This window comes from Cyprinodon variegatus, unplaced genomic scaffold (genome assembly GCF_000732505.1).
Source record: "Cyprinodon variegatus isolate N-32 unplaced genomic scaffold, C_variegatus-1.0 Scaffold212, whole genome shotgun sequence".
NCBI classification, from domain to species: Eukaryota; Metazoa; Chordata; class Actinopteri; order Cyprinodontiformes; family Cyprinodontidae; genus Cyprinodon; species Cyprinodon variegatus.
Genome location: NW_015150665.1, coordinates 1,066,843 through 1,093,974, shown reverse-complemented (window position 1 = coordinate 1,093,974; position 27,132 = coordinate 1,066,843). Strand labels below are relative to the sequence as shown.

General features: G+C 36.8%; 1 protein-coding gene across 5 annotated transcripts in view; it reads left to right on the top strand.

Moving 5' to 3' along the window:
• Positions 1-27,132, top strand: part of LOC107088299 (protein diaphanous homolog 3-like) — a 200,745-nt gene that overhangs the window by 22,781 nt on the left and 150,832 nt on the right. For all 5 annotated transcript variants that reach the window (XM_015380388.1, XM_015380391.1, XM_015380389.1 and 2 more), the window contains 12 exons: positions 2,651-2,725; positions 2,802-2,871; positions 7,050-7,186; positions 7,392-7,497; positions 11,369-11,479; positions 11,891-12,009; positions 12,243-12,359; positions 15,621-15,739; positions 15,824-15,888; positions 16,285-16,389; positions 17,800-18,114; positions 21,590-21,704. In XM_015380388.1, coding sequence (XP_015235874.1) covers positions 2,651-2,725; positions 2,802-2,871; positions 7,050-7,186; positions 7,392-7,497; positions 11,369-11,479; positions 11,891-12,009; positions 12,243-12,359; positions 15,621-15,739; positions 15,824-15,888; positions 16,285-16,389; positions 17,800-18,114; positions 21,590-21,704 — 1,454 coding nt within the window. The remainder of the gene's footprint in view (positions 1-2,650; positions 2,726-2,801; positions 2,872-7,049; positions 7,187-7,391; positions 7,498-11,368; positions 11,480-11,890; positions 12,010-12,242; positions 12,360-15,620; positions 15,740-15,823; positions 15,889-16,284; positions 16,390-17,799; positions 18,115-21,589; positions 21,705-27,132) is intronic.

Sequence of the window (27,132 nt, the reverse complement as noted above, 5' to 3'; positions counted from 1 at the left end):
AAAGCCTGCTCTGCTGCTTCTTGATTAGATCATCACGAGTAAATGCTAATGTTCAATGCCTATATAAAGCTTGATTTAGGAAAAGACCAAAAGACTTGTATTTATTGTTTTTTCAGACTCTGAATGTTTACACTTTGTTTTGTTTTTTTCTATGATTAATTAAATGACTAAATGGGACAGTTGTTACCAATCTCTTTTACAACATGCATTTTACAATTTGTCCGGGCAGGAAAAATCTACATTTCTTTTAAAAGGAAAAGTCCAGTCAGCAAGGAATAACCAATGGGTCATGATCTATACCTGAAACTAATACTTTCGCGATGATTTAATGAATTAAACGTTAATCAGTTAAAAAATAAAAACAATATTTTTCATTGCAATCACTGAGTCTGGGAGCGGACATTTTTGCATAGGTGATCCGCAGACAGTGCCGCAGACAGGAGGCGTCTGATTGTTCAAATCTACACCTGCTCTACACTATGCGTATTTCCTGTTTGGTACCTTAACGGCTTGTTTTGTTTGTATGACCGCCATTGAGCAAAATGACTCGTGAAGATTCACCAGCTAGAAGAGCGAGGTGTGTGAGAACGCAGGGGCCCCTTTTCCACCTGGATCCCCGCTCTTTTATGCCCTCATGTCCCTCCGTTGAACCACAAACTTGCCCCCATTTCCTCACCGCCTCAGCCGCATCTAGACCCACAGCTAGTTCTTCATTTTCCCTCTTTCGTTGTGACGTGGAATAACATAGCGCAGACCTTGCTTTAATATTGGGCACAAATCAAAAATATCTGCGACAAGCTCACTGCGACACACTGCTGCGGGAGTATGACCAGCCATTTGAAGGGACTTGCTGCCACACACTAGGAGAGAGTTGCAGCTTATCCATGCATTATAGTAGAAATAAGAACTTTTTCATGCAAAGGTTACAGTAAAGTCCTGCAATGATGGACCCTGGACAAGCAAGCTGTCAAGGTGATGAAAAAACTGAAACCTGGAGTGAAACATCTACATGCCGGTGCTCAGTGTAAAAGAGCATCGCAATCACATCGTAATCCAGAGTCCTGCACGGGTCTGATTTTTTTTTTTTAATAACTGTATCTGCCCGCTCCCATAGAGTTCAGAACCGGGACCCAACCCGTTGTCCGCAGTTATCCCCATTTAAAACCCAGCCACGACTGCATGGACCTGTAATTAATAAAGTGGGACTTGACCTGTGATCACAAAGTGCACACACAGCCGTTTATAATAACAGAGACAATAAAGAACATTGCCTCACGCTCGCATCCAGTGCGCACTGCTCTCACAGATTAACAGCTGTTAAATAGCCGAAGGAAGGTTTGTCTCCTTCCTTCGAAATATACTGTTATCTGGAAATTCTTGAATCAATTTATTTTTTAAGATGTAGAGTTAATAAATAAGAAAACATAAATACGTTTCATTCATGCTGTAACTCTATGATATCTGCATACTGTTCATTTATACCCATGCCAGCGCCTGTTAAATAACGTTGTTGTTTTTTTCTAGCCGTAGATGTACGTGTTATACAGGTACCCAGCCCGCTGCAGGTCTGTCGTATTCGCAATATTGGTTAAAATTTTGGTAAAGTGGTTCAGCCCCAATTATCAGTGTCATCAATAACTAGTGTTACTTCTCTGGTTCACAAGCAGGAACAAAAAGAGAGGAACTGACTCAAATTGTAATGTTTACATTTTTTAGTTTAAGAAAATAAATTGAATGAATAAATCAGAAGAAGCACACTGAAAGTCAAACTGTGGCGTCGGGAGCAGGAGAACAGCACCCCTGCATGCCACCCCATTAATGTGCTAGCGTTGATTAGGAGTCCCTGACACAGAACAATGGAAGAAGCAAGTAAGAAACAAATCTCCCCAAAGAAAAGGCCATCACTCTAGATAGCCAGTTACTTTAATCAATGCAAATCAAAGTTTAAAAAAAAATACAGTCACATATGCTGTAGTTACTGGGAAAATTTCTCTGTCTCGTTTCTTACAGCTTAGATTTTTTTAATGAGATGAGAGACAAAGTGCTAATGCAAATGCAGTTTTGCCTGCTATAGTGAATATGTAACATTGGACAGGATTGACCCTACCCTCGGCAGTGGCTGCACACCATTATTGTCAGCGAGTCAAGAGACTGGTGGCAAAACAGAAGCTTGACCCCCTCAAAAATGATAACCAGATTACTGTATTTCTGGTGCAGTTGCATAGTTTATAATGGTACATAAAAACCTCAGTTTTCCTCTTTTCTATCTCTGCAAGGCTCCTTTTTAAAAGCTGGCTTATTTATTCTAAAATGACAAAAAGAGTATAATTTCAGCAATCTTTTGTTTGTTTTATAAAAAAGTAAAAAAAAAAAAAAAACTTCTGCTCCATCCTAGACTCCCTCATTCTTTGAGTGTGCCTCTGCATTTGTTGTTTCCCCCTGTCTGAACTGATTTAGTGGAGCCTTTTTTTTTCTCCGGCAGGCGCTGCAACATTTATAACTGCTGCCTTTCTTCTCAACACAGAGTTTGAAATCCAGCTTGTTTTTGTGTCTAAAACCTTTGCACGGTGGTTGATGAGTATGAAATAGTTCTTGTCAGCTGTCAGTCTCAAGCTGTTGTGGTATTGATTTATTGTTTTTTTTATTCCAGCTGGGTGCAGAGCTTTGGGCATGAGGGCCTTGGACTACTTCTGGACGTTTTGGAGAAGTTGCTGTTCAAGAAACAGTGAGTTTATATTCAGTTGTTATTTTCTTCTGCATTGGTCCATTAATCCTCATCGTTACTGTTGTCTTGTCCTCAGGCAGGAGAAGATCGACAAAAAGAACCAACATAAAGTTGTCCAGTGTCTTAAAGCCTTCATGAATAACAAGGTAATATCAGTCATTTTTGTTTCCCCACAAAAATAAAAACTTTTAAACAAAAACCTTGTGTAATTACGAACCACACATCATTGACATTACTGCAATTCTCTTCCTGAACGGTAACATGTTTCACTACGTCACATGACCCCCAGGCGGATATCCTGCAACTTGTCTGCAACTTTCCTTTTATTGAAGCCTACATCACTAATGTAACCTGTTATTGACCAAATGTGCAATATGCTCAGATAATTAGCCTGCATTTTTATGTTATATAATGTTTAAAATGGGTTTAAAAATATATTCCTACGGGCAAGAGTTGTCTGAATAGCAATTCCTTTACATAAATGGTTTGCTAAAACTTTTCTTTAAATGATTGAATTAGATCATGTCCATATTTTATGTAAATTGGTGATTACATAAGCTTCTTCCTTTCTTTTATAGATTTTCAAACCATTGAAACTTTGAGTTTTACTCCGAGCTGCATGTTTTACATAAGCTCTGTGTTGTTTTTTAACAGCATTCAAATGTTGCAGTTTTTTGTTTAAAACCAGCTAATATTCATGTGGCCATATACACCAATTTGTCTGTATTAGCTCGACAGCATACTTTCACTGAGGAATTCAGTCCCAGTTTTTATTTTGTCAGAGTCCTCTGTTCAATGACTGTTTAAAACAGGCTTCTTTTGTTATGGTCTACTCCTTTCTTTTAAACTGTTAATATTAGTAGTAATTATTTTGTACATTCATCATATGATTGTGATTATGATGAATTGTTTAATTCAAGAGAAAATGAAACTGTAACTATAAAACCAATATTATTTTAGTTTATAAACTGATAAAGCATGTAATTCTTAGAGAGTAGCATGTAGCCCCTAAGTACTTGTTCTATTGAGAACACTTAATTCTGTAAAGTCTTCTTATGCTCAAGTGCTGTTAGTCCATAAGTTCCAACATATATAAAAAAGAAATTCTCATGAATTGAAGGGCCAGCAAAGACGGATATACAACCCCTCTGGCATAAATTGTGCTGCAAGGCCCCTTGTAATCCTGCGTCTCAACAGGCGCCAGACACCAGCATTTACCCGTAGGCCTCTCTGTAAGCCCAGACCTTTCCTTGGCTGAAGAGGCATCTTGGGACAGCAGGTACCCACAATGCCAAGAAGACAGGTGTTCTCCACCAGCTGCCTGCTTCTTCTTTTTTTTTTTTTTTTCTTGCTTTCTCTGTCAGCTCACATTTTTTTTTTTTTGCATACATTAGTTTTTTTTTTCTTCAACACTCATAATGATGTTATAAAAGTCACTACGCTGTGAAATTGTTCTTTGAAGGGTTTGGCAGATTTTCTTAGCTTTACATTACTTTGATTTAATTTTTATCCCTGAATATTTTCCCTTTTTGAATTGCATGTTTAAAAGATGGTACATTTGATGCAGGGTTTCCGCTACATTTAATTGATCGTGACGTGCCTCCACAGCAAAATAAAAACTCGCCATCAGATTAAATATAAAAATATGTTAACACAATGTGAAGGATGTGATATAGCATGCTGTGCATCTGTGCACTTATTCGAATCATAATGTTCAACAACAATTTCCAAATCATGTAAAGTAGTTTATTTTGGCAAACTTACACCTCATGTTTTTCTGTGACGCTCACTGTTGTATGAGGCTAACTGGTGGCTACAGAGCGCTGCTCTCAGTAGTGAAGAAGACCTAGAGATGACAGTCAGGTGTTGGAAATTTAGGGTCGCTACGTTTTGGGAACTTTTCAGACCCATCTAGCAACTGTAAAAAAACAAAACGTGGTGAATTTTACCGTTACCAAAGGGGCTGTTAGTCTCCCCGCTTCCCTAAGTGTTGCTTCACAGCCAGCCTCCTCATCCTGAAAGCCCCAAATGCAGTCAGAGCAATGTGAGCAGAGAGGAAATCTGCTCTGTTTATCAGCTGCAAATGTATAATTTATGTGCAAAGCTGCTGATGGTTTGACACTGGATTAAAAAGCAGGATATTGTATATAATGTAGTTAGAGTTTTTAATCTAGTCTCTCTTGCTTTGTCTTTTCTCTGAAACTTATTCACTTATATACAGTAATTACCTAAGCTGGAATCATTTATTCACCTCGTATTGTATGGGCCTCTGATTGCCATCTTTTTGCTAAAACTGGATGTCTGCATTGAGGATTGGGGCAATATGTAACAATTCATACAGCGTTTCACAAAGTAAGGTTCATGAAGGTTCATGTTACATTTCTTATTATGGTTTTACTTCAAAGCATATGGCCCCTCTCCACTATTAAAAAAGTTGACGCTGTCATGATTATGGGTACTCTGCTGTTTCCAAGCAGCAGATTAGATGTTATGCAGTTTATCTGGCTCTGACCCCATCCTGGAGAGAAATATCAACTGCGCAGCGGCCATCAACACCTTTGTTTATAGATGTTGGAGATCGGCCAGTTTTTCCACCATCCTGTTTCTCTGACTGTGATCTGGATGTGCTCTCTTCATCCTCTGACATGGGAGCTGGCTCAGAGCTCATCTGCCTGGCTGTTTTTCCTGGATGGAGCCGCCTTTTACAGCTGCTTTTTGTATCTCTGCTTCTGTCTCCTTGAACCCCAGTCGGCCTCGGCAGATGGGCGCTCACACTGAGCCTGGTTCCGCTGGAGGTTTCATCCTGTTAAGAGGGAGTTTTTCCTCTCCACTGTCGCTACAAGCATGCTTAGTGTGAGGGATTGCCTGCGAGTCAATGAGTTCATGCAATCAACTGGTTTTCCTTTGAAAACTTTGAATCAGTTTGACTGTATGATCTGGTGATCTGTAAAGTACCTTGAGATGATGTGTGCTGTGAATTGGAGCTGTTGAAATAAACTGAATTGAATTTAATTGAATCTGGTTTGGGTCATAAAAAGCAACAACTGCTGACAAATGCAGAGTTAGAAGAGGGCTTCCCTAAACATTTCAGCCTGTGACCCTTAATCCTACATACCTTTCTTTTTAAATTTAAGTTTATTTAAATATGGAATTATTAAATTAATCATTTTAAATATTTTGAAATTATTTAATTGGGACATTTTAATATTCGATGTTGCATTTTACAATTACGTAACAAATAAATAAGTTAATGTAACAGCTACATACTTCCTTGTACTTACACATTCATGTGTTTCATATATTTTGTTGTGGCCCCCCCCTGGGGGGGCCGACCCCCACGTTGTGAACCCCTGAGTTAGAAGACAAAGGAAATTTTACAAAGATGGCTTTTACCTCACTATTTAATGAGTTTTATACTATAACCTATATGTTCAGTACGTTAAAAAAAATAATGTGGAGCGTGTTAGTCAGTTGTGGTTCATATTCAGTACTGTATGTCGTTCTCTAGCAAAAAAAGACAAATTATCTCAAATTAAGAAAATTGTCTGTACTGTTGCTCTGTCATTCAATGTCATGGATTTTACTTCTAAATGACAGGTTTAATAATTCAATTTAACATTACAAATATTTATTTTTAAGAACTAAAAACAATAATTACCTGTAAACATGTTTTAGCTCATTTTTACATTTCTTAATGCTATATTTTTATTGGGATTTTTGTTTTAGAGGCTACACAAATTCTTTCTACACATTTCTGTCGGATAGTTTTTACCCACCTACATTAGTGGAATAATAGTTTTACATTAAAACCTTCTGTCAAAATCATGTTAATAACTGAAGCTACTAAGTTTCCTTCTTTTCAGTAACATCAGAGATGCTGTAAACTTCTTCATAATAAAAAGATCTTTTAACAAAACTCATGTTTGTTTAACAAAACAATTGTTGCAGCCTCAGTAACTTACCCAAACACATAATCATGAAACGCCAATATGCTGAATATCTGAGTAATAATTAGTTTTTTTTAGTTGAACATTTTCTAGTGTCATTTTATTGCTGCAATCACAGTTTTCAGTCAGTCTGTTAATAATCACCCATTTCCTAGATGAGACATAACAGACAGCTGAAATTACTGTTTCCCTTAGATATGACTTTTGTCTGTCGGAGACGTGTTGTCACACATACAAATATATTTGCTTTATAGAAATAAAAGTTTTGATTCCTCGTGTTTAAATCATTTTCTAATAATCTTGGTGACATGTATTTTTTGTTTTTGTATGCCAGCCAAATTAAAGTATGTCTGAGTAATCTTTTGTTGTTGTTGCAGTATGGCTTGGATCGAATCCTGGGGGAGGAGAAAAGCCTCGCTTTACTAGCAAGAGCCATCGACCCCGGCCAGCCTGCCATGATGACCGATGTTGTAAAGCTGCTGTCGGCCATCTGCATTGTTGGCGAGGAGAACACGTATGTTCTGTCTTGAGCTTTGTTCGTCTTTCATAAAAGCTACAAATGCACTTTTCCATTTCATACCAAAGAAAATCCCTTTTAGTTTCTGGCTAGGATAAAGAAACGGTTTATACTTTTTATCTGGTTAGTATCCATATTATAGTGATGTAAAAGTATTTGAAATGAATTTCCATTCGGTCTCGCCTTTCATGCTTTTGTGCAGCTTGGAGAAAGTCCTTGAGGCCATCACAATAGCAGGGGAGTGGCGAGCCATTGAGCGGTTCAGTCCAATTGTGCAGGGACTTCGAGATCGCTCCATTCAGCTTCAAGTGAGTTCCATGTTACGAGCTGCAGGGTCAACACTGAGTCATGTTGACGTCACCCATCAAGCTAAACCTGTGTTGATGCAAGGGGTTTTATGACAGTTAGGCAGCGATAAAGACATATTTTTAAACAGATCCAGATGCAGAAAAACAAACATCCTTCAGATTCAACTACCCAATTTCGCTCTTTTCAACTTTTAAAGATATTCATTTAAATTGAGTTTTATTAAATTACAATTTTTTCTTTCATTATAGCCGCCAGAAGACTTGCACATGTAGAGCACGAATGTTCAAATATTTGTTCAGTTCGCCATTGCAGCTTCATAATGCTTAAAAGGAATCATATGCGCTTTGATATTCAGGGCCTGATGTTTCCATTGAGCACAAATGACCAATTTAATCATTAGTTTAGGCACAGATGGGACAGAAATTAGAAGCCTGCCCACAAAATTCATCTGTGATGTTTGTTTATTTGTCAGTCTGTTATTATCATCACTGTAATCATAAATAGTATGCCCTTAATGTTTGTTGAAAGTTCACATCATGGCCACAAATGATATCCAGTCAGCAAGCACTTCATAAAGAGCCCAGATCAGTGTGAGGCACTTTGGCTTCCATCTGCTTCCGTTCCACCCACTTTCTCTGGATTAATGCTGAGACGGAGAACATTAGGTGATTAGAACGGAGCTGATGATATACCGTGGGTCTACATTTGATTTCAACACAAATACTTTTGAAAAAGCTTACCAGAAAATAACTTAAAAATGGTTGAAAGGAGCTCATTTCTCTTATCTATGTACACACGACAAGAACATCCACCATCTCCCTGCTGACGCTCACAGCTTAAATATTGATTATAAGTTGTTCCAAATAGGACAGCATTGGCTGTGAACAAGACTTCATAAACATTTGGTATGAAGTCTGCATTTTTAATCAAGGCATGCAACTTTAGAGAACTGATACATACACACATACACAACTGATACATACACACCTACATAAAAACACTCTAGGATTAAAATTGCACAAATATAGCTGATTTCACAGCCTAAAAAAAAAAGAAAACAATAAAATCTTGTTTTGTACACTGTTAAAAATATTTTCATCCTTTAACAGCAACTTCGAGACTTCTTAAAGACGGTCTTTGGGTAAGAAATCGATAGTAAATGATTAGTAAACAGGAAGCAACAAATCCCCTATGAAAGAAAAAAGGAGCATCAGAAAATGTACCAGAAAATAAAAGACTTCAACTTTCTATGTTATATTAACGGCTGCTGCATAAAATGTATCTACAACCAATAATGGATGTGGTTTTGTTTAATGTATATAGTTGTCAAATCAGTGAGCTAACTAACTCATTTAATAAAACAATGAACTACAATGAAATTATAATGTTGTGGTATAACTATGTAATAACTGCCTGATTCTTACATCCTTCTCTCCCAGTTCTTTTCCTTGTTTTTTAACGTCTTATTAAATAAATTCTTAGTATAGTAAATGACTGTAAAATAGGAATTAAAGTTTGATGGTGACCTAATCTTAACCAAACAGAGATTGTATTGCTCGGATTATATTTCTGGGCTTGTTGCTTTTGTTCTGGGGGTAAAAAGGGTGATCTATCTGTATTTTGTTTTTAGATATTATTTACTCCGTTGTGGAAACAAATATGTTAAGATTAACCACTACTTAAATCAGTTAAAGGTATTTACGACACCCTTCATAACTAATAATAGTGCCCCTGTGTGAAAGAGGATCCAGTAACTCATTTTTATGCTGCAGAAAATGTAATGTTTGTTTCTTTCAAGGAAAACTACCATATCAAGATACTTTTATGTGAAATCGTTGCTGCCAGCCTTGTTAATACTCTGAACATTTTCCCGTTGTCACTGAGACGGGACCCGTTGTTCTTATGAAACGTTTCACAAGGTCACAGCTTACAGGAGGGGATCTTTGCACACTCCCTAGATCTCCAGAGTGCTGTGTTCTCTTGAATTCAGTGGCCTCTTTGACTCACTCCACAGGTTAGCTGAAGGATTTAGGTTCAAGGTCTTGGGATGGCTCAGGGGCGTTTTTGAAAGACTGCTGTGGTAAAGACCTTTCTTCATTAGTAGCTTACCTAAAAGAGGGCTAGAGATAGAAGGGGAAGACATGCAGCGAATGGCCTTAGGTCCACTGTCACTGCATATAGAGCATCTTCTACACTGCTGTGCCATACGAGCACTGAACAAGTTTGTTTGTGTCAGAACCTTTCTGCTTTGATCTAGCCTTTTTTTAAATTTATTTGGTTGGATAACCCAGTGAAAAACCATTTCCTGCAATCTGCAAGGTCCACAATTATTTTATTAAAAATGGCCAATAATTCACTATAGCATGCACCTCCAAAGATCTTTGAAAGACAAAGTCTCACCGCATTATAGATCCTCCCCCATGCTTACCATTAAGGATTAGGTGTTTATTTTTTTATCTACTTCTTCTTCCTTTAATTAAAAAGTTATTTATGCAGCAATCAGAAAATTATGCGGAAAGAATAGTATAATTGGAGTGAAAAAAAAACCAAACTGCTTCCTTCTCTGCATCCCAAACAACAGTCATTGCATTTTTTCGTTCTTATAGTTACTTGTTGACCCAAAAAACTAACTGATTTCCGTGGTTTACAGTAGGGCTGAAACAATTAATCGGATTAATCAATTATTGAAAAATTCGGCAGCTAATTTAGTAATCAATTAAACGTCAACTGGAGTATAGAGACTGTAAACATGTGACTTTAGTTTACAGAGCGACCCACTTAGAACAGTATTCACATAAGATTTAAAATAAAAAAATAAACATTTTGCATTTAAGATTAAAAAAACATTTTCATCTGTCAATATGCTCTATCCAGAACTCCTCAAATGAAAAAACTTCAGTTTTAACTGGTTTATTTTCTTAAAAAAAAATTCTTTAAGGAATCTTTGGCTAGCCGATTATTAATTGAAAGGATTTTTCGACAGATTGATCAATTTTGCAAAACAATCATTGGTTGCAGTCTTAGTTTACAGTGAGCTATGATGACTATAAAAGTGGAATCTGTTTAGGGATTTCTGTACGTGTGTTGCAGATATTCATTATAACCTTTTATCAGACTCTAGAAAGCAGCTTACACTCTTTTGAAACCCATTTCTTTGTATTTTACTTTTAATACACTAATCTATAACTCTATATTTGTAGAGCTTTTCCTCTACATATTAAGAACTATGTGGGCTTTTTAGACTCTAGTTGCTTTTGAATGGGCCTGGGGATTACTACGCACCCAGAGGTACCAATACTTTAGAAGTAATGTTATCTACGACAATTAATTGCTAATCTTGCTTTTAGTACAATATTAAACATGACTTACTCTCTCGGAATAAATGCCCTGAACACTAAGTAACTATCAATCCATTACTGGTCCTTAAGGTCCCTCAATACATAGCAATGCAACCCCCTCTTTTTGCACATGAGTGAATTTCTTCTTGTGCTCCATAATTTATTCTCCTATTTGTGTTTTGCCGGCCAACTGAAGCTGCGGTCTCTAATTAGTAAACTAAACTCGGAGGGCATTCCGAAATGCTGTCCTGAATAGCCCATTTGCCCTTAAATTGACTGTCAGTTAATTTTGTGTCCATGGGTCTACAATTGTTACATTAATATTAAAATCACCACCCCAGTGGGGAACTGGAAAAAATAGACATGCATTAGTTATGGTCTTCTGCTTCCAAGGGACATAACTCATTTCAAATGCATGCCAGCATGCTTTTCTCAAACCTCTGGTTGAAGAAATCCGTCATCTTATTCTCTGGTTCTCTCTCTCACTTTTTTTGTTGTTTTGCTGTCTTTGTGCCGCCGTTGTTTGTTGCAGGTGGCATGCATGCAGCTCATCAATGCCCTTGTGACGTCCCCGGATGAGCTGGACTTCAGGCTGCACATTAGAAACGAATTTATGCGTTGTGGCCTCAAAGAGGTATTGCCGGTAAGTTAAACACATACACACACGTACAGACGCTATAAACTTTCACCTTGCATTAATATTTAAATGTCCAGTTCAGTGAAATGTTGCGGATTTGCTCAGCGAATAATTTATGAAACATCAAGGAGACTCTGCACGTCCTCTGTCTGTGCAGCCGTCAGAAGCCAATAAAGTTTCTAGTGTCTCGGCTCATAATCTTTCTGAGGGGTTTTATGCAATCAACTTAACATGTTTATCTCTTGTTGACAATATAATAAACCGAAAGTTCATTGTCTTTATTATAGCTTCAAGTTTTCTGTTATTGCAATTGCTTTTAAGTTTCTTTAAGTTTTTCGCTTTCGGTTTAAATTCTCCCTTTTACTATTGATCTATTTTATTTGTTTTTCTTTTTTTCCATCACGGCCCCTTTTTTAGCAACTGATGATCATCAGGAATGATGCACTGGACATTCAGCTGAAGGTCTTTGAGGAGCATAAGGAGGAAGACATGATGGAGTTCGCTCATAGACTGGAAGATATCAGGAGTGAAATAGAATATCCTTAATAAAAATGTGAACAGAAATGTTTAATTCAGTTTCTGCTTGTGTTGGAACCATAAATGTATGGAAGACATACTCATGTTCAGCCTATCCTGACATAAGGACGATATTTGCTAAGCTAAAGGGCATCTCTGTGATTCTTTCATTCCTATTTATTTCATGGGCTTCTCTGATTTTTCATGTAAAAATGCTGTTTCCATCCATCTCCAAGTCCTTGACTCTCTGTACTGATGCGGGGGATGTATTCAGTATTGTACTGAGCATGGTGAAGGACACCAGTGCAGAGCCCTATTTCCTCTCCATCCTGCAGCACCTCATGCTGATACGCAACGATCATTTGATCAGGTAAAAATCCCCTGACACTACAGAGAATATTCAATTTTCATTCATTTTTATATTAATAAACTTTATATATAGATACCAGTTTGTCTGTTAAAACTCAGGTTCAGTTATAGGTTGATATATTAGACAAATAGATTTTTATTAAGAGTCATGTGGGAGTATTTTCATCAGATATTATCCAACTGCAGATGAGAGAATGATGGGGGCAGCTTTGAGCGCCGGTAATGATCCACGCTGGTTAAAAGGTCTGGTTTTGTGGGGGTCCAACTCCCTCTGCCTTGAGCTCTCCCAATGACTTTGGCTAACAAAGAGAATGCTTTCTCTTTCATCTACAAGCTATCTACACAAGCAAGAGCTCTGGAGCATTTCTCATCTCCTATTAGGGGGAACTTTCAAAGGCTTATTTTATGTTGGTTCGCTCACAGCTGGGTTTGACTCGAACCTAAGGCTGATCAAAAGGTGGAGCTATTGTTCTCAGAGGTATGAAACGTTACCTGCCATTTCCCCCCACATAGAGGTTACAGATTTTGGCCCTTTGCTCTGTTGGAAGAAATTTCTTCAGCTGAAACTTCTCACTGTACTTTGAGTAGACTTGCAGCTAATGAGGCGTAGTAATAATCTAAGGTTTAGTCAAATAATTGAGTTGATTCAGCAGGTAAAACAAATACTAGAATTATACATTTATGTTGCTATCAAACCCGCATGCTCAAAAATGAGATTTTTTTTATCATAGAGTTTCAGACAATTCCTGAATCAGATATTTTTTCCTAGTATTATTTTTGAATGGTAATAAAAGGTCCTTATTATCTACGTTTTTCTCACTACGAACAACATGTTCCTGTCATTCTTGCTTTAGCATCTACATCAGGAGTTGGCATTGGAGTTTAAGACATCCTACTTTCAGTGTCTTGATGCATAAAACCAAATATTTACATACAGTAGCATCCATTAAAAATTGCCCTTCCTAGTCAAACGGCAGCTGAATGGCAGCAAACTTCCAGCCTCCTTCTCCTGGGCGTGCATATTTCTTTACTCGGACTCCACCCTTTCACTGAATTACAGGGCCTGACCAGGAGAAGGCACTTCTCTTTAGATCTTAATGTCCACAAATAATGACAGATGACTATGTTTAAAAAGGAATCTTAGGGGACCAACCAAGGGCCCATCAAAGAAAGTGGGGAAATTTTGAACTTCTATCACCGTAGTATCCCAGCAGTCTCCTCCATCTGATGTGTTGTGCAGCTGTTATTTAAATTAAATACCATTTATTGTTCCTGCTCTAAGATCTGTAGACAACATGCTGTCGTGGGAATACAATTGGGTCTTTTCTTTTATTTGGAAAGGTCTTAAACTTTTGGCAGTTTTTCCCTTTAAGATCCTTTTTAATCCTCACTTTCATTTTCTTTTGTGAGATTGCATTAACTTGCATAATGTAATTGCATAATGTAGCATAAACACATTGTGTGACACGGACCACCCTGAGCTTTATTTAGCTGTGAAGCTTAAATAAAACATTCATTAAAAGGCTTTGGATAAAGTACAAAGTCTTTCAGTGCACAAAAGTCATAAAAGTGATTTGATTCAACATCTCAATTCTCTTTGTCCTAAAACTCTTGAAATATGTGTAGAGTTTTAAGACTAAGTCTGATATGTTATTACATTCTATTGTAAACCTTTATTTAAATGTGTTGCTTCTTCTTCAGAATTTGTTTCTGTTTTATAATTAATATGCTTTTTTACCTGATCTGTCATTAGTTCATTTTCATTGATAGATGAGAAGTTTTATCAATCATGAATTAAAGGGTGGTAGTAAAGCTCTTAAATGGCCCCTCATGTCACTGCTGAATCAGAAAATAACTTCAATTTTAGGTTGTTTCATTATTTGGAGCAAATTTAGGTAAACTCAGTAAATATAGAAAAAAAAAGTAAAATAGCAATTTTGAAGAAAAGAGGCTGGAAGACCTTAAAGTTGAATTCTTTTTATTTTATTTATCCATTTAATGTTGATCAAATCAATTCTAGTAACAGATGATTGGGTGATAAAATATGCCTGTTAAGCCAAGCTTTTAGAATTGATAAAACAAAGAGCCACCAAGGTCTGTCTGTCTGTTTTTCTTTCTGCAGATGTTGAGTATGGCTGCAGATAGATATTATGTAATAGTTGTCTAATCTATCAAGGTTTTTATGATGAGTTGAAGAATATTTTTTGTTTTAATTTCCAGCATCAAATTATTTAAGAAAAATATTTTTAATTCCATTTAAGAGTATTTTTTTACTCTCGCTCTAGTCTGCACACACCTTTAAATGTCACTTTATAGCACTCTTAAGCCAAAGTGCATCAGCTGCCGCCATGCAGCGCTGTCCAAATAGTGTTTGCAGTTAGAAAGGAAGCAGGAAATAGAAGATGATTTACTGTATTGCTATCGTTCGTTGAGCATAGGAACCTCCCAAAGTTCCTATCTGGAGTTTAAGACTTCGACTCCTACTATCCATAACATAACAGGCAATATAGACAAAGCCCATCTGAAAAAAAAAAAAAAGAAATAATTTCTTCACACAGGTCCAGTTCTTTGAGTAAAATAGTCGGATTTTGGTTTATTTTTCTTTTTTTTTCCTTTCAGGCAGCAATACCTTGATTTTGTGGATGTTTTAAGCCAATCTGTTAAGTGTGGGCTCCAGTCTGGGCTTTGTTTTAAAAATGGATAAAAACACAAAATCTCTTGCTGCTCTCTGTTTCTAAGTAGCCCAATGTTTATTAATGATTAGGTGTAAAGGAGATTAGGACTCTCTGTGGCATTGTTGTAAGATAATAAGCAGATCAAACAGTTTCTCACCCACTTGAATTTGCTCTGTCTCCCCGAGGGCTGCATGTCAGCTGTGGTTTAATAAAATGTTTCCTAATGCAAATTAGTGTTCGCCCTTGGTTCTTTGTGAGGTCATATGATCTCGTTTTTGTCCTCCATAATTGCTATTGGGTTATCAAGTGTTTCCCAGTTTTAATAGAGGGTGAATATTATAGTGACTTATCTATATATTTAAGAATACATGAATATTTATTCATGAAAATCTTTTCAAGACAACAGCCTGCCAACCAAAATATAAAATCCATCTAAATTTTTATGACAATTTTGAATATTTCTGAAACCTGAGCCAGTGGCCAATCTATTTTTTTAATTTTCTTTATACCCATCTACCTTTATTCATATACATTTTTCTTTTTATTGCCCTTCTTGATGTTTTTTTTTTTCTCATTATGAATTTCAGGCCCCAGTACTTTAAGATAATAGATGAGTGCATTTCTCAAATTGTCCTGCACCGCAGCGGCATAGATCCCGACTTCAGTTACCGCAAGCGCCTAGACGTGGACTTCAGCCACCTTTTAGGCAAGTTTAAAACTTTGGGCATTTCACAATCATGGACAAGTTAGTAAAGAAGTGGAAAGGTTCTAATATTATATTGTGTTGCAGAAGTTTGTGTGGACAAAGCTCGTGTTGATGAGTACGAACAAAGAGCTTTGGAGCTGGCACAGAAGGCAAGTATCAGAAAAAAAGATTAAATATTGTGTAACATAAACTTGATTTAAGGTAGTTCTTAATTAAAATGTACTTTAAATTTTGAATTTTTGTGTCCACCATTGTGGAAATATTACGACTGACATTTAAGGCACTTGTTTTTTTTAATTTACGGTAATTTGATTTAATAGCATCTTTTGACAGCTGTTAAAGCATTTGAGTGTAGAAATTTTACCCATTTCTGTGTTAAATAAACTTGGTTAAATGTTTAACGTCATTATTTTTAGCTAAAAATTATAAATACTTGAATGAACAGTGTAATTTTTTAAAGAAATGTGGAAACTATTTTTTGATTTGTTAAATAGATTCTGTTTTTTGAGTTTGTTTTGTGGTTAAATCTGTGTTCTTATTTCTAGTTCGATGAAGAGTTTCTCAGCAGACAAGAGGCCCAAGCGCAGCTGGCTAAATGTGAGGAGCAAATCGCTGGACTCCAAGCAGAGCTACAGGCCTTCAGGTCTCAGGTACAAGTGTCAGATATGAATGTCTTTGTCACTGCAGGATGAAAAGTCTTTGAGAAAACTAGACATAATTCTGGTACAACCCTTGTGATTTTTAGATAAGAGTTACAATTAAACTTTTCTTTATGAAACGTCCTTGTTATTTTTGGGCTGCGCTATGGGGATGATGGTGGGGGCTTGTCCATTGGAGCCTGCAGTTTGGTTTGACATGGAGGCTGCTCTGCTGGCTAGCTGACACCAAGTCTAATGAGAACACTGACCGGTCCTCCATGTTGGCCATTTCTAATTCTCCGATCTCTATCCCATAAGAGGAAATTGTTCTAAAAGCAATTTATTCTGACAACCCCTTCAGCCTCAACCAGCTACCCTCCCCCCCCTCCAATTACTCCAGAGAGTTACTCCCACACCCTGGCACTGCAAGATAACTACACACTCAGAGAGAGGAGGAAAACTTTCCTTTTTTTCTTGATAATTTTTCAATTTGAGAGTGCAAACACTGAGTGAATACTCAACTAGTACCTTGGTTTGGACGGTGCTGGTATGTTTAGTCAGCGGTGGCACACATGCACATGCATTGTCCCTATGTCTGCGTCTGTTCTTTACATTCGCACTGCATGCTCCTCAATTCAGTTATAGGCTTTTCTTTTGCAGGTACGGTAAGGGCCCTCGGTTTACTTTTAGAGCACATCTTTAATGTAAAAATTGCACAGCACACTGATCAATAAGCCATTCACTCTCTGTGATGCAGTTTTACAAAGCTTGCAGGTGCTGTAATAACATTAGCTTTTTAACTTTTATGAAATAAGAATCATTGTAGGTACTTTCCAGAAATAATCAGAAGCGTTTCATGGTGTTTTGCATAACATAAGCCATATCTGTCATTCATACACAGTAGACTTTAGAAAGGAAACAGAAATATCTGCCTTTTTTTTGCTTTTATTGTTTTTTTCACACTTTTGTTTTGAATGATGTGATTTTTTTGCTGATTACAGGTATAAAATGGTGTAAAATAAAAAGTGAAAATCAACTAAACGTAAACCCTTCTTAAACACCATATTTTTTGTTTTGAATTTTTTTTGGACTACATGGATTTAAAGAAAATTATCTTTAATATAATCAGAAGTAGAGTGGTTGCTGCTGTGACATGCAAAACACGCTCCACTTATGATTAGCTACTAAGGCATGATGCATCCAGTGTTTTTTAGTTTTTGTTTTGTTTTGGAATTTCATAAGAACCTACAGACTTTGGATATTATTTAAAAACATTTTGACTCTCATCTTTTATTAAGTAAATATATGACGACTCCCTTTCATGTTTTTGGAAAACATGAAACAATTTAATAAGAATCTGAAATGTTGCATGTTTTAAACGGTGTTCGTTTTTTAATCTTTCTTCTTTGTGTTCCTCCTCAGTTTGGATCAGTGCCTGTTAGTCTGGCCTCAGCCAAAGCTGGAACAGCTTCACCATATCATGCATCTGTACCTCCAAGCTCTGGTTCTGAATCAGGGGTTATGGCTCCCCCACCTCCTCCACCACCTCCTCCTCCTCCGCCGCCTCCTCCACATGGATGTCCTCCTGCCCCTCCTCTATTTGGAGTCCCACCTCCACCTCCTCCGTTCTTTGGAGGTGGCTTTGGTTCCCCCACCCACCACACGCTGCCTTTTGGCCTCAAGCCGAAGAAAGAGTTCAAGCCTGAGACGTCAATGAAGCGCTTCAACTGGTCAAAGGTTAGACCTTATGTAGCGTTGGAAATATTCTCTGAACTTTATTTTCACACAACCCGCTGCACTTTAATATACAAACACCTTAAAGAAGAAATCAAAATCCAGGCCACACATGATTAAAAAGCAACTTTCTTCTCTCTTTTACCTAGTTCATACTGTTTTTGGCAACGTCCAAACTGTACAGATGTTCTGCAGAAAAGAAACTTCTTTTTTTCCTCAGTGCCAAGAAAATAATTGGAAATAACAGATGATCAGATGCTTTTGTCAGAGCAGACTTCCTGGTACCCCCACAGATGTTGTTCCTCTTTTGAGCAATATTAGCTGATGCCACAAATGGTGTTTGTTTGTAATTTGATAAATAATTTACTCTGATTTGCATCAGTACAGGTGTTCAGCAAACTTACACATCTGCTTGAAATTTCAAGGCAAACTTGATGGGCGAATGAATGAATGTGGTCTAAGTATTGGAGACCTCAACATGTGGAGAAGTTGGGTACAAAGATGTGAAAGCTCCTCAAGTTTTCAGACTTTTTCGTTTACCTGCAAAAACCATAGCAAAGAGCTACAGGTTAGAAACTCCCTCATGATAGCAGTAAGGTGCTTTGATAACTTTGTTAAAGCTTTTTTTTAACTAGGATATATTATAAACTTTAGGTTTACACCTAAATTAACTATACTAGTCAATAGTGTATATATTTATGCCATGTTAAATAAAACATCAAGTAACTTTTCAACCTTATATGTCAACTCAAAGACAACTGAAGGACAATTTTGTCATGTCCGTAGGGGGTCTGTATCATTTCCACCAGCACTAAGCAATTTTGACGAGGGTGACATTATTACCAGTTTAGTTCAATCCAGCCTCAGGGACCAGCAGGTCAGGATTTTACCAATTTATGCCCTGGTCCTCATGGGAAATGCTGTCTTCCTTCAGGGAAAACAATACAGATTTTGTCCACTGGGGAACCAAAAATCGACCAAAACTGAAAGTTCTTTAGAACTGCTTTAGAATAAAAAACACTTTGATGTAATGAGCTGGGATCTATTTTATAAATCTAAAGTACGTCCAACCTGAAACTTGAATATGCCAAATTTAGTGATTTGTAAAACTCATATAAAACCTAAATCGTAGATCCTCTTTATCGGATTTGCAACCGAAGTGTGATATATGCTAACGCTGCTAAGCTGCCCTGTCATAAACACAAAAAGAGAGGATCACATGCAGCATAAAATACTGGACATATTTAAACGTTTCTTGATCGTCGCATTCCTCTCCTCAATAACCAACTGGGTGGATCATATCACAAATCACTGTATTAACTTAACAAGGTGTGAGGAATTCACACAGATTACTGAGAACATTTAAATACTGTTGAAATTGCACGCTTAATGGTGCACAATGGATGCTTTTACTAAGCTGGATACTTTAAATGTGAGAATTACAAGGGAAGGTGGATCACCAAGATTACCCTGTTTATTATGATCACTGGCTTATGAGCAGATTACACTTAACTTTGAGGTACAGCTGTGATCTTTAAAAGGAAAATTCCATTTTTTTGTGCTTAAGTAGGGTTTTATAAATCTGGAATGTTTTGGCTTTTCAACACTTTTTGTATGGACCCTATGCAATCTTTTGTTTATCGAAATAAGACCCCTGTTCACATAGATAATTGTGCCGACTTTCAATCTTCTTTCTCAATCTTCCACTCCTGAGAGACATTGATGATCAGGATCCAGCTCTTAAAATAATTTTTACCAGATAATCTTAGGATTATCTCAATAAATGAGATTGTTAGGAGTGCATCCTTCAGAGCATCCTTCTGCTCTGAAGGATGTCCGCAACACTTCGATCCCAAACCGTGGGATTGTCTTGGATCATGTTTGGTATTCCTCGAGCGCAGATGGGCGTGTGGCCTGTTGTATATGACGTGCAGCCAATCAGAAAGCATCTCTTGAAGAGAAAAACACTGCTCACCACTTCTTTAACAAACATATTTCTTATTATGTAATTGCGCTACCAAGTTTCCCTATTACTTCTTTCTCATTAGCTCTGGTTTTTGACTCTAAACTCATGCTTGATCTGGAGAAGTTTTGTGAGATTACCATCTGAGATCTAAATTTCCTTAAATGGAATCTGTTCACATGCAGTTTGCTTTGCTTCCCGTGAATCTGTACATAAAACTACTGTCAGAAATAATCCTGTTTTCTGTGTTTTTTTATCGTTACCTTTAGGTCCATTGAGATGTTGAACATCACCTAACAATTAAACAATCTTGTCATGTGAATCCGGCATAGCAAAGTGGATGTTGTCTTGGATACTAACAAGTCTTGATGTCATCCAGACATTGATTTTGAAAGTTGTTTCAGAAAGAAATATTTTCATGAACCCCATTGCAAAGTCTTGCTTGTGTTTCAGCCTTATTTACACAAGTAGCAAAGCGCTAATTAGAAGGCTAATTAGTGTTTCTTCAGATCGCTCTGAAGTGGCACTATCATTGATTCGGTGTCTTCCTGCTGCAGCTCCAGCATTTTTACTTTTTATCCAGAATATTTCTTCCTTTGCTGAGATTCTTTTTTCCAGTTCCTCTGCTGTTGTTTCTTTTTCATCCTGTGGACCTTAATAATCTTGCAAATTTACACAGTCGAAGGATTAAGACTGAAAATGTTCCGGTTATCAAAGGTCGTTCTGCACCAATGTTTATACACTTATTTCAATCTGAAATTACAGTTCTTACTATTGCTTTTATAAACAAGCTTTCAAAGGCTTATATGTGAGGGATTCCAGTAGATTCAGTCCTGATGCACCATTGAGGTTTTCTTAAGTCATGCAGGAACAAAGTGAGATATTCAACCTTAAACTTAAATATCAGTGAAAGAATTCATATGCTTTATTTTTTCATTCTCTAAGTGGTTTTACACTGAATAGTTGGATTGACCTAAAAGAGCCAGAGGAGTAGGAATTATTGCTTATTTTTTTAGTGCAGTGAAGGTTTGAACTGTGTGTAAGGTTTGACTTCTGATGACAATAATGTATAAGATACAAGATTAGGGCTGCAACTAATGATTACTAATGATTATCCTGCCCCAATAATCTGTCGGAAATTTTTTTTGGGTTAATGGATTAATAATTGGATAGCCTAAGGTTCCTTAAGGATTACTTTTTACGAATTTAAACCAGGTGAAACTGAATCTTTTCCACTTGAGGAGTTCTGGATATACCATATTGACAGATGAAAACATTTTTTTAAATCTTAAATGCAAAATATTTCCTGTATTTTTTACAACTCTGATATAATTACTGCTGGTGGGTCGCTCTGTCAGCTAAAGGCATTTTATAGTCTCTATACTCCTGTTAAGGATTAATTGATTACTTAATTAGCTGATGATTATTTCAATTAATCAGGATTAATCTGATTAAATGTTTCAACCCTAATAAAGATATGAATATAGTTTTGTTTTTTTTGTTTTTCCCCCCCAGATTCGTCCCCAGGAAATGTCAGAGGATTGTTTCTGGGTGTTGGCTGAAGAGGACCAGTACGCCAAACCAGAACTGCTCAGTAGAGTCGCTCTTACTTTTGGTTCACAGAGAACAGGTAAGATCAATTTATTTAAGCAATGCAGATGGAAAAAGAAAGTTACTGTGGTTATTTCCGTCTGCATTGCTTCTTTAAAGGCTCAGTTTGTGAGAGTTATCCAAGTTTTTTTTTTTTTTTGCAACTTAATTATTTATTTGAAGAAAACATTTCCCCAGCTGCTGTTTTTCTCCAGCTTGGATGTTTTTTTATTGGGCAGAGGGGCTGCTAACAGAAAGTCTGCCCATTTAAACAGGATCAGTGAAACTTTTCTCTAAAATTCTCAGCTGCTTCATGTCAAAGTGGAGCTGTTGAGCATACTAAATGAGCTGGAGCACAGATTTTCCTTCCTGATAAAACACAGCGCAGTTACATCCTTGTACATTAGTATGTCTAGTAAGACCTGCAATATTCATGTATGAGATTGTTGTAGTGATTAAAGCTGGAGCGGGAGGTAGCTAGAGATTTTATCACTTTTGTCCTCCCTTGTGTTTGGTCTATTAGTCCCGTCACTGATGATTTATTCACGTCCTGTGTTTTCTTTCTTGTCAGTGCCTTGGCTTGCTTATGTCAACTTGAATTATTCATCCAGGTGTTATCTACCTGTCACAACTCTATGCCGCTTCTCTCAAGGTGCCGAAACCGAGCAACACACAGCTGCAGCTTAGTTTCTGACCGTCAAGGTGTTAAATAATACAACTTGAACAAATGGTAAACAGGCATACAGGTATCTTCTTGGGAGGCCAAAAAGAGAGGCGTCCAGTGGGAGAAGCTGCCCTTTGTGAGACACACTTTAAAGCCTGTTTCCACGTGTGTTTGACATGCCCAGTGCTTAAAGCTTAAGTGGTGATAATGGAGCGAGGGCTTAAAATTGAAGCAGCGATTTTACCCCTCTGAGCCACTGTGAGTGCTGGACATGTTGCCAAGTTCAAAAGTAGGTGTGAAGAACTTTGCTGGCGCCCACTGTTTCTACTGCACTAGTTTCACCTACTGAAGAGGCCATCGGCGCAGGCTGTGGGCGGCTGCAGGGGCTGATATTTAAAAAGGCGGAATCAACCTATCATAAAGCCCGATTTTCAAAAGGCATTGTACTTTTTACAATAAAGTGAGGACACATCTTCTTAATATATCTATTAATAGTCTCAGGCAATCTATGAGGTAATTGTCAAGGCAAGCAATAATGGATTACCTTGAAAGATATTAGGAAAAAAAAAAGATACAGATTATTTAGCTAAACATTTTGTTTGGACAATTAGAGCATCAGTTAATGTAAGCATATTTGAAAATATAAATTGTTTGTACTGCAGTCCAACAGTACCGTACATTTGCTCTTCATACTGTACATTATGTTCTGTCAGAATCCATTCCATTAAACATATAACTTATTTCATATTTAAGAGTTATATTTTTGTTTTAAGGAACTGTAATACATTTTGTGACTACATATTTTGGTTTATATTTATCTTTATTTAGTAAAAACAATTTAGAACATGGTAGTAGTTTTAAAGGATTGGATTTTTAAACGTTTGTACCCAGTTTTAATCTAGAATTAAAGATAAACTTAGTAATAAGCTCTGAATAATTTCGTCAGCAGCTTTATCCATCTGTTTCAGCTAGGGCTGAATAATTGGTTGGTTTTTGAATAACCAATTAATAAAAGGATAGTACAGGAAGGATAGTAGATTTAAAAAAAATGTATTTTTATTTACAGATGACATGTCAAGTCATGCCAAAACTCAGACTCTTGAGGAGTTCTAGCAGATAGAGCATATTTACAGATGAGGTTGTTTATTTTCATGTTTTAATCTCAAATGCATAATGTTTTAGAATCTATTTGCTCCAGTTAAGGATTACTCAGCAACTAAAATAGTTGCAGATCAGTTAATAATATGTTAACCCAGAGATGGGAAATGTGGAGTCAACAAGTCATCTCCATGTCATGTATTGGATCTACCGACCCACTGTAGCAGGTGAGTCCAATATTCCCAGTGAATCAACCTGGTTAATTGGCTCACCTGGTTAATTGGCTGGTTAGATTAAATACATGACATGGAGATGACTTGTTGACTCCACATTTCCCATCTCTGTGTTAACCCAGTTATTTGTATCAGTCTTAGTTTTAGCAAACACATGCCAAATAAATTTATTTGGTGTGTGTCACGTCAATACACATTGTGGATTAGCTGATCTAGAATGTAAGCCCAAGTATTGTAAAAACACCAACATAAAACAAAAGAATATAGAGGCAGACAGGCAGTTCTTCAGGATTAAATACATGAAAGCTCAGCGGTGTGTAAGCATGACATGATGAGCATGGAGCAGTTTTGAGTATACCATTTTTTTTAGAGGGATGAAACTATAAAAAGTCTCAACATAGCAAAATGAACCCCAGCTTCTGGCCCAAATGAGCCGAACCTACCTCAGCGAACCTACTTAAGCAAAACCTGTGAGCCCAAGTCAACATGTCACGGTTGGCAAAATTAAAAACCAAATGGCTTACCTTGACGCTGTCTTGTTCGCGGGACTTTTTGCAAGTTGTAATTTATTCCAGATTCCAGTTTAATCCACATGGTTTAACACACCAGGACAGCACTGCTAGCAAGCAGTGGATTATGTTTGCATTGCTCATTCACATTAGAATGATTAGCCTTTAGATGCAGAACTACATCATGCACCGCAACATATTTTTGCAAAATATTCGAACATAAATTCGCCACATATAAGAGGATCATCGTAGTTTGGTTTAAAGAAAGCATTTTAGTTTTATTATAATTTTGTTTGTTGCAAGGATTTTACAGTTTGAAGAAATAGAAAATTACACCACATGCCAACCGTCACAAGGATGTGCATGACAAGGAAGGGCTATATATACTGGATGCATCACTTAGGTAGTTAGCATTGTATTACTTCTTGAGTTATTTACTGTCACAGGTAGGTGCTTTGGTCTGAGAGTTAGTGATAGGGCCGGCCCTCGCCAATGAAATTAGGACCAGCCGGTATCACAAATTACCAGTCCGAACCTGCATACACAGAGACTCACAAAGACTTGTATGTTTCTCATTTTTTTCCAAATGTATTTGTTAACCTTTTTTAGCTTCACAACAGAACAAAAAGCAAATGTTGCTTAGCTACACTTTTTTCCACAAAAAGAAGCGCAAAAAAGAAAATCAGTTCAGCTTTGGTCCCATTAAGAGATCTCCCCCAGTGTGATTTCATCATAGCAGAAACATGACCATCAACGTAATTAGGAAAGGATTTCCAATCCATTACTAGAAGCCGGGCTTCTACTAACGACTATTTTGCTAATCGATTAAGCTGTTGATAATATTTTGATGAATCCATTGATAATCTGATAGCAAAAGGTTTCTTTAACACAATTTTACACAGAATTTAAATCAAGTGAAGCTAAAACTGTGGATGGAGCATTTTAATGGTGAAAAAACGTTTCCACATAGAATGCAAAATGTTTATGTATTTATAATTTTGGTATAAGAACTGCTTTGAGTGGGTTGCTCTTTCAGCTAGAGGCATGTTTGCCTTAATTAAAAGAATCAATCTTAAAGTTTACTGAAGGTGTTAAAGTCCAGTGGCATATTTTCCACTATCAGTTTAAATCATCTAGAGACCATTGGGCTTTTTATTAGGATCTAGTTAAATGTTATTTTGAGCTCTGAAGGTTACAATATTATACACTTTGCTATTTTTCTTATTCATAATGCATGTGTTGGTAAAGCCAAGAGGAAGAGTTAAAGGCTTAGATAGATATGCATTTTAATTATGCTCCCCATCCTGATTTTTACAGTATCTTTAACAATAATTTAAACCTAACAACTAATTGGCAGCAAAGCTATTTTTTTTGAAGCAATCAAATAAAAAGTACAAAAACCCTCCAAAGAAAACTTTCTGCATTGCCCTTTTTTATTTTTTTTCCCTGTCCCACTTCAGCTCTAAGGAGGAATATAACCAGTTTCGTGTTATCAAATCCAGTGGCTTCATCTGCTCTGAGTCATTTATTGAACTCGAATGCATTATGTACTTGCGGGCTTGTAGACTTATTAAAAATAGCCTTGTAGCATTGTGTTTCATCGCGCATAAGAGCAGTAGCATCTGCATGAATATTAAACATTAAAAAGGACACAGTAGTCATGCAGTTTTTGTCATTAACAATTCATTTGCATCTTCGGAAACTTCTTTTTTTCTTTTGTGCTGCTTGTTTCCCCGCTTCCATTTTCCGAAGTGAATTTTAGCTGCTCTGTAAACAGAATCCTGGGTTGATTTATTGTCGAAAGTTTCTTGTCTGCACATCAAAACTTCATTGATGGTTATTAACAGAAATTGAACATTTGTATTCATAATCCAAAATAATACCCTTTACTGCAGTTTATAATGCCACAGTAGATACATTTTAATGTATTATCCCTCATTGCTGAACTTTATTCTTGCTGGTTTTTTAATAACTCCAGATTAAAAAGCGCGGTTGGACATATGGTCTGACATCAACTTCAGAAAACTAACTTTCATATTGCTATGACGTTTTCTAGATTATGAGAGAAAAATTCATGATTGTAATTTTCTTGAAGTTAACTGTAGATCTATCTAGGGTTACACAATATATCCCAATTATTGCATGTTTTCATTGCATTACCTGTTTATAATAATGACATTACCAAGCACTGTTTGGATCATATAGCATATTTACCGTCCAACGGTCTAGAACGGTGTTTCCCAACCGGGGGTACACATAACCCTAGTGGTCCGCCAGTGCATTGCAAGGGGTACATGAAAATATTTTATTTCTCAGGTAGTCAGATAAAATATGGCTGGGATCTGTTTTGCTTTGTGAGGACCAAATTGAAAAATTAAACAAGCTTTTAACAACCAAAAAGTAAGTTTTTCTTATATGTTTGAGTTTACCTTCAGCTTTCACACATCCAAACCAAGCAGAGGAACAAACTGGATGTAGAGAAAAGCCTGTGATCACCTTTTTTCATGCTCACTATTGGAGCTCATCACAGCAGCTCCGGTGTCTTGATGAAAACAAAGTAAAACTTGTTAAGACAGTCTGACTATAATTTTTGTTCTGCATTTAGTCCCCAATTCATCAAGTTTAAATGTGACTAGAAGAGTGTTACTCAGAGGAGCTCCTGTTTTATAAATTCAGGTTTATAATATGATTTTATTTTGTATTTATTTTGATTCCTTACTAACTTCCAGGCAACATGCTTATGTTTTTTTAATTTGAGATTTAAAGCATAAATTTACACAAATTAAATGCTCAAATTAAAAGGTTAAGTAAAATAGTTTTTATTTTACATGAAGTTATTGTACGCTCCACTTTTGGATCGTCATCAATACTTTTGACTTTAGGGGGACTCATGACGAGACAACATGTCTAAAGGGGTACAAGAGTCAAAAAAGGTTGAGAAACATGGATCTGGAATTCAGGCTT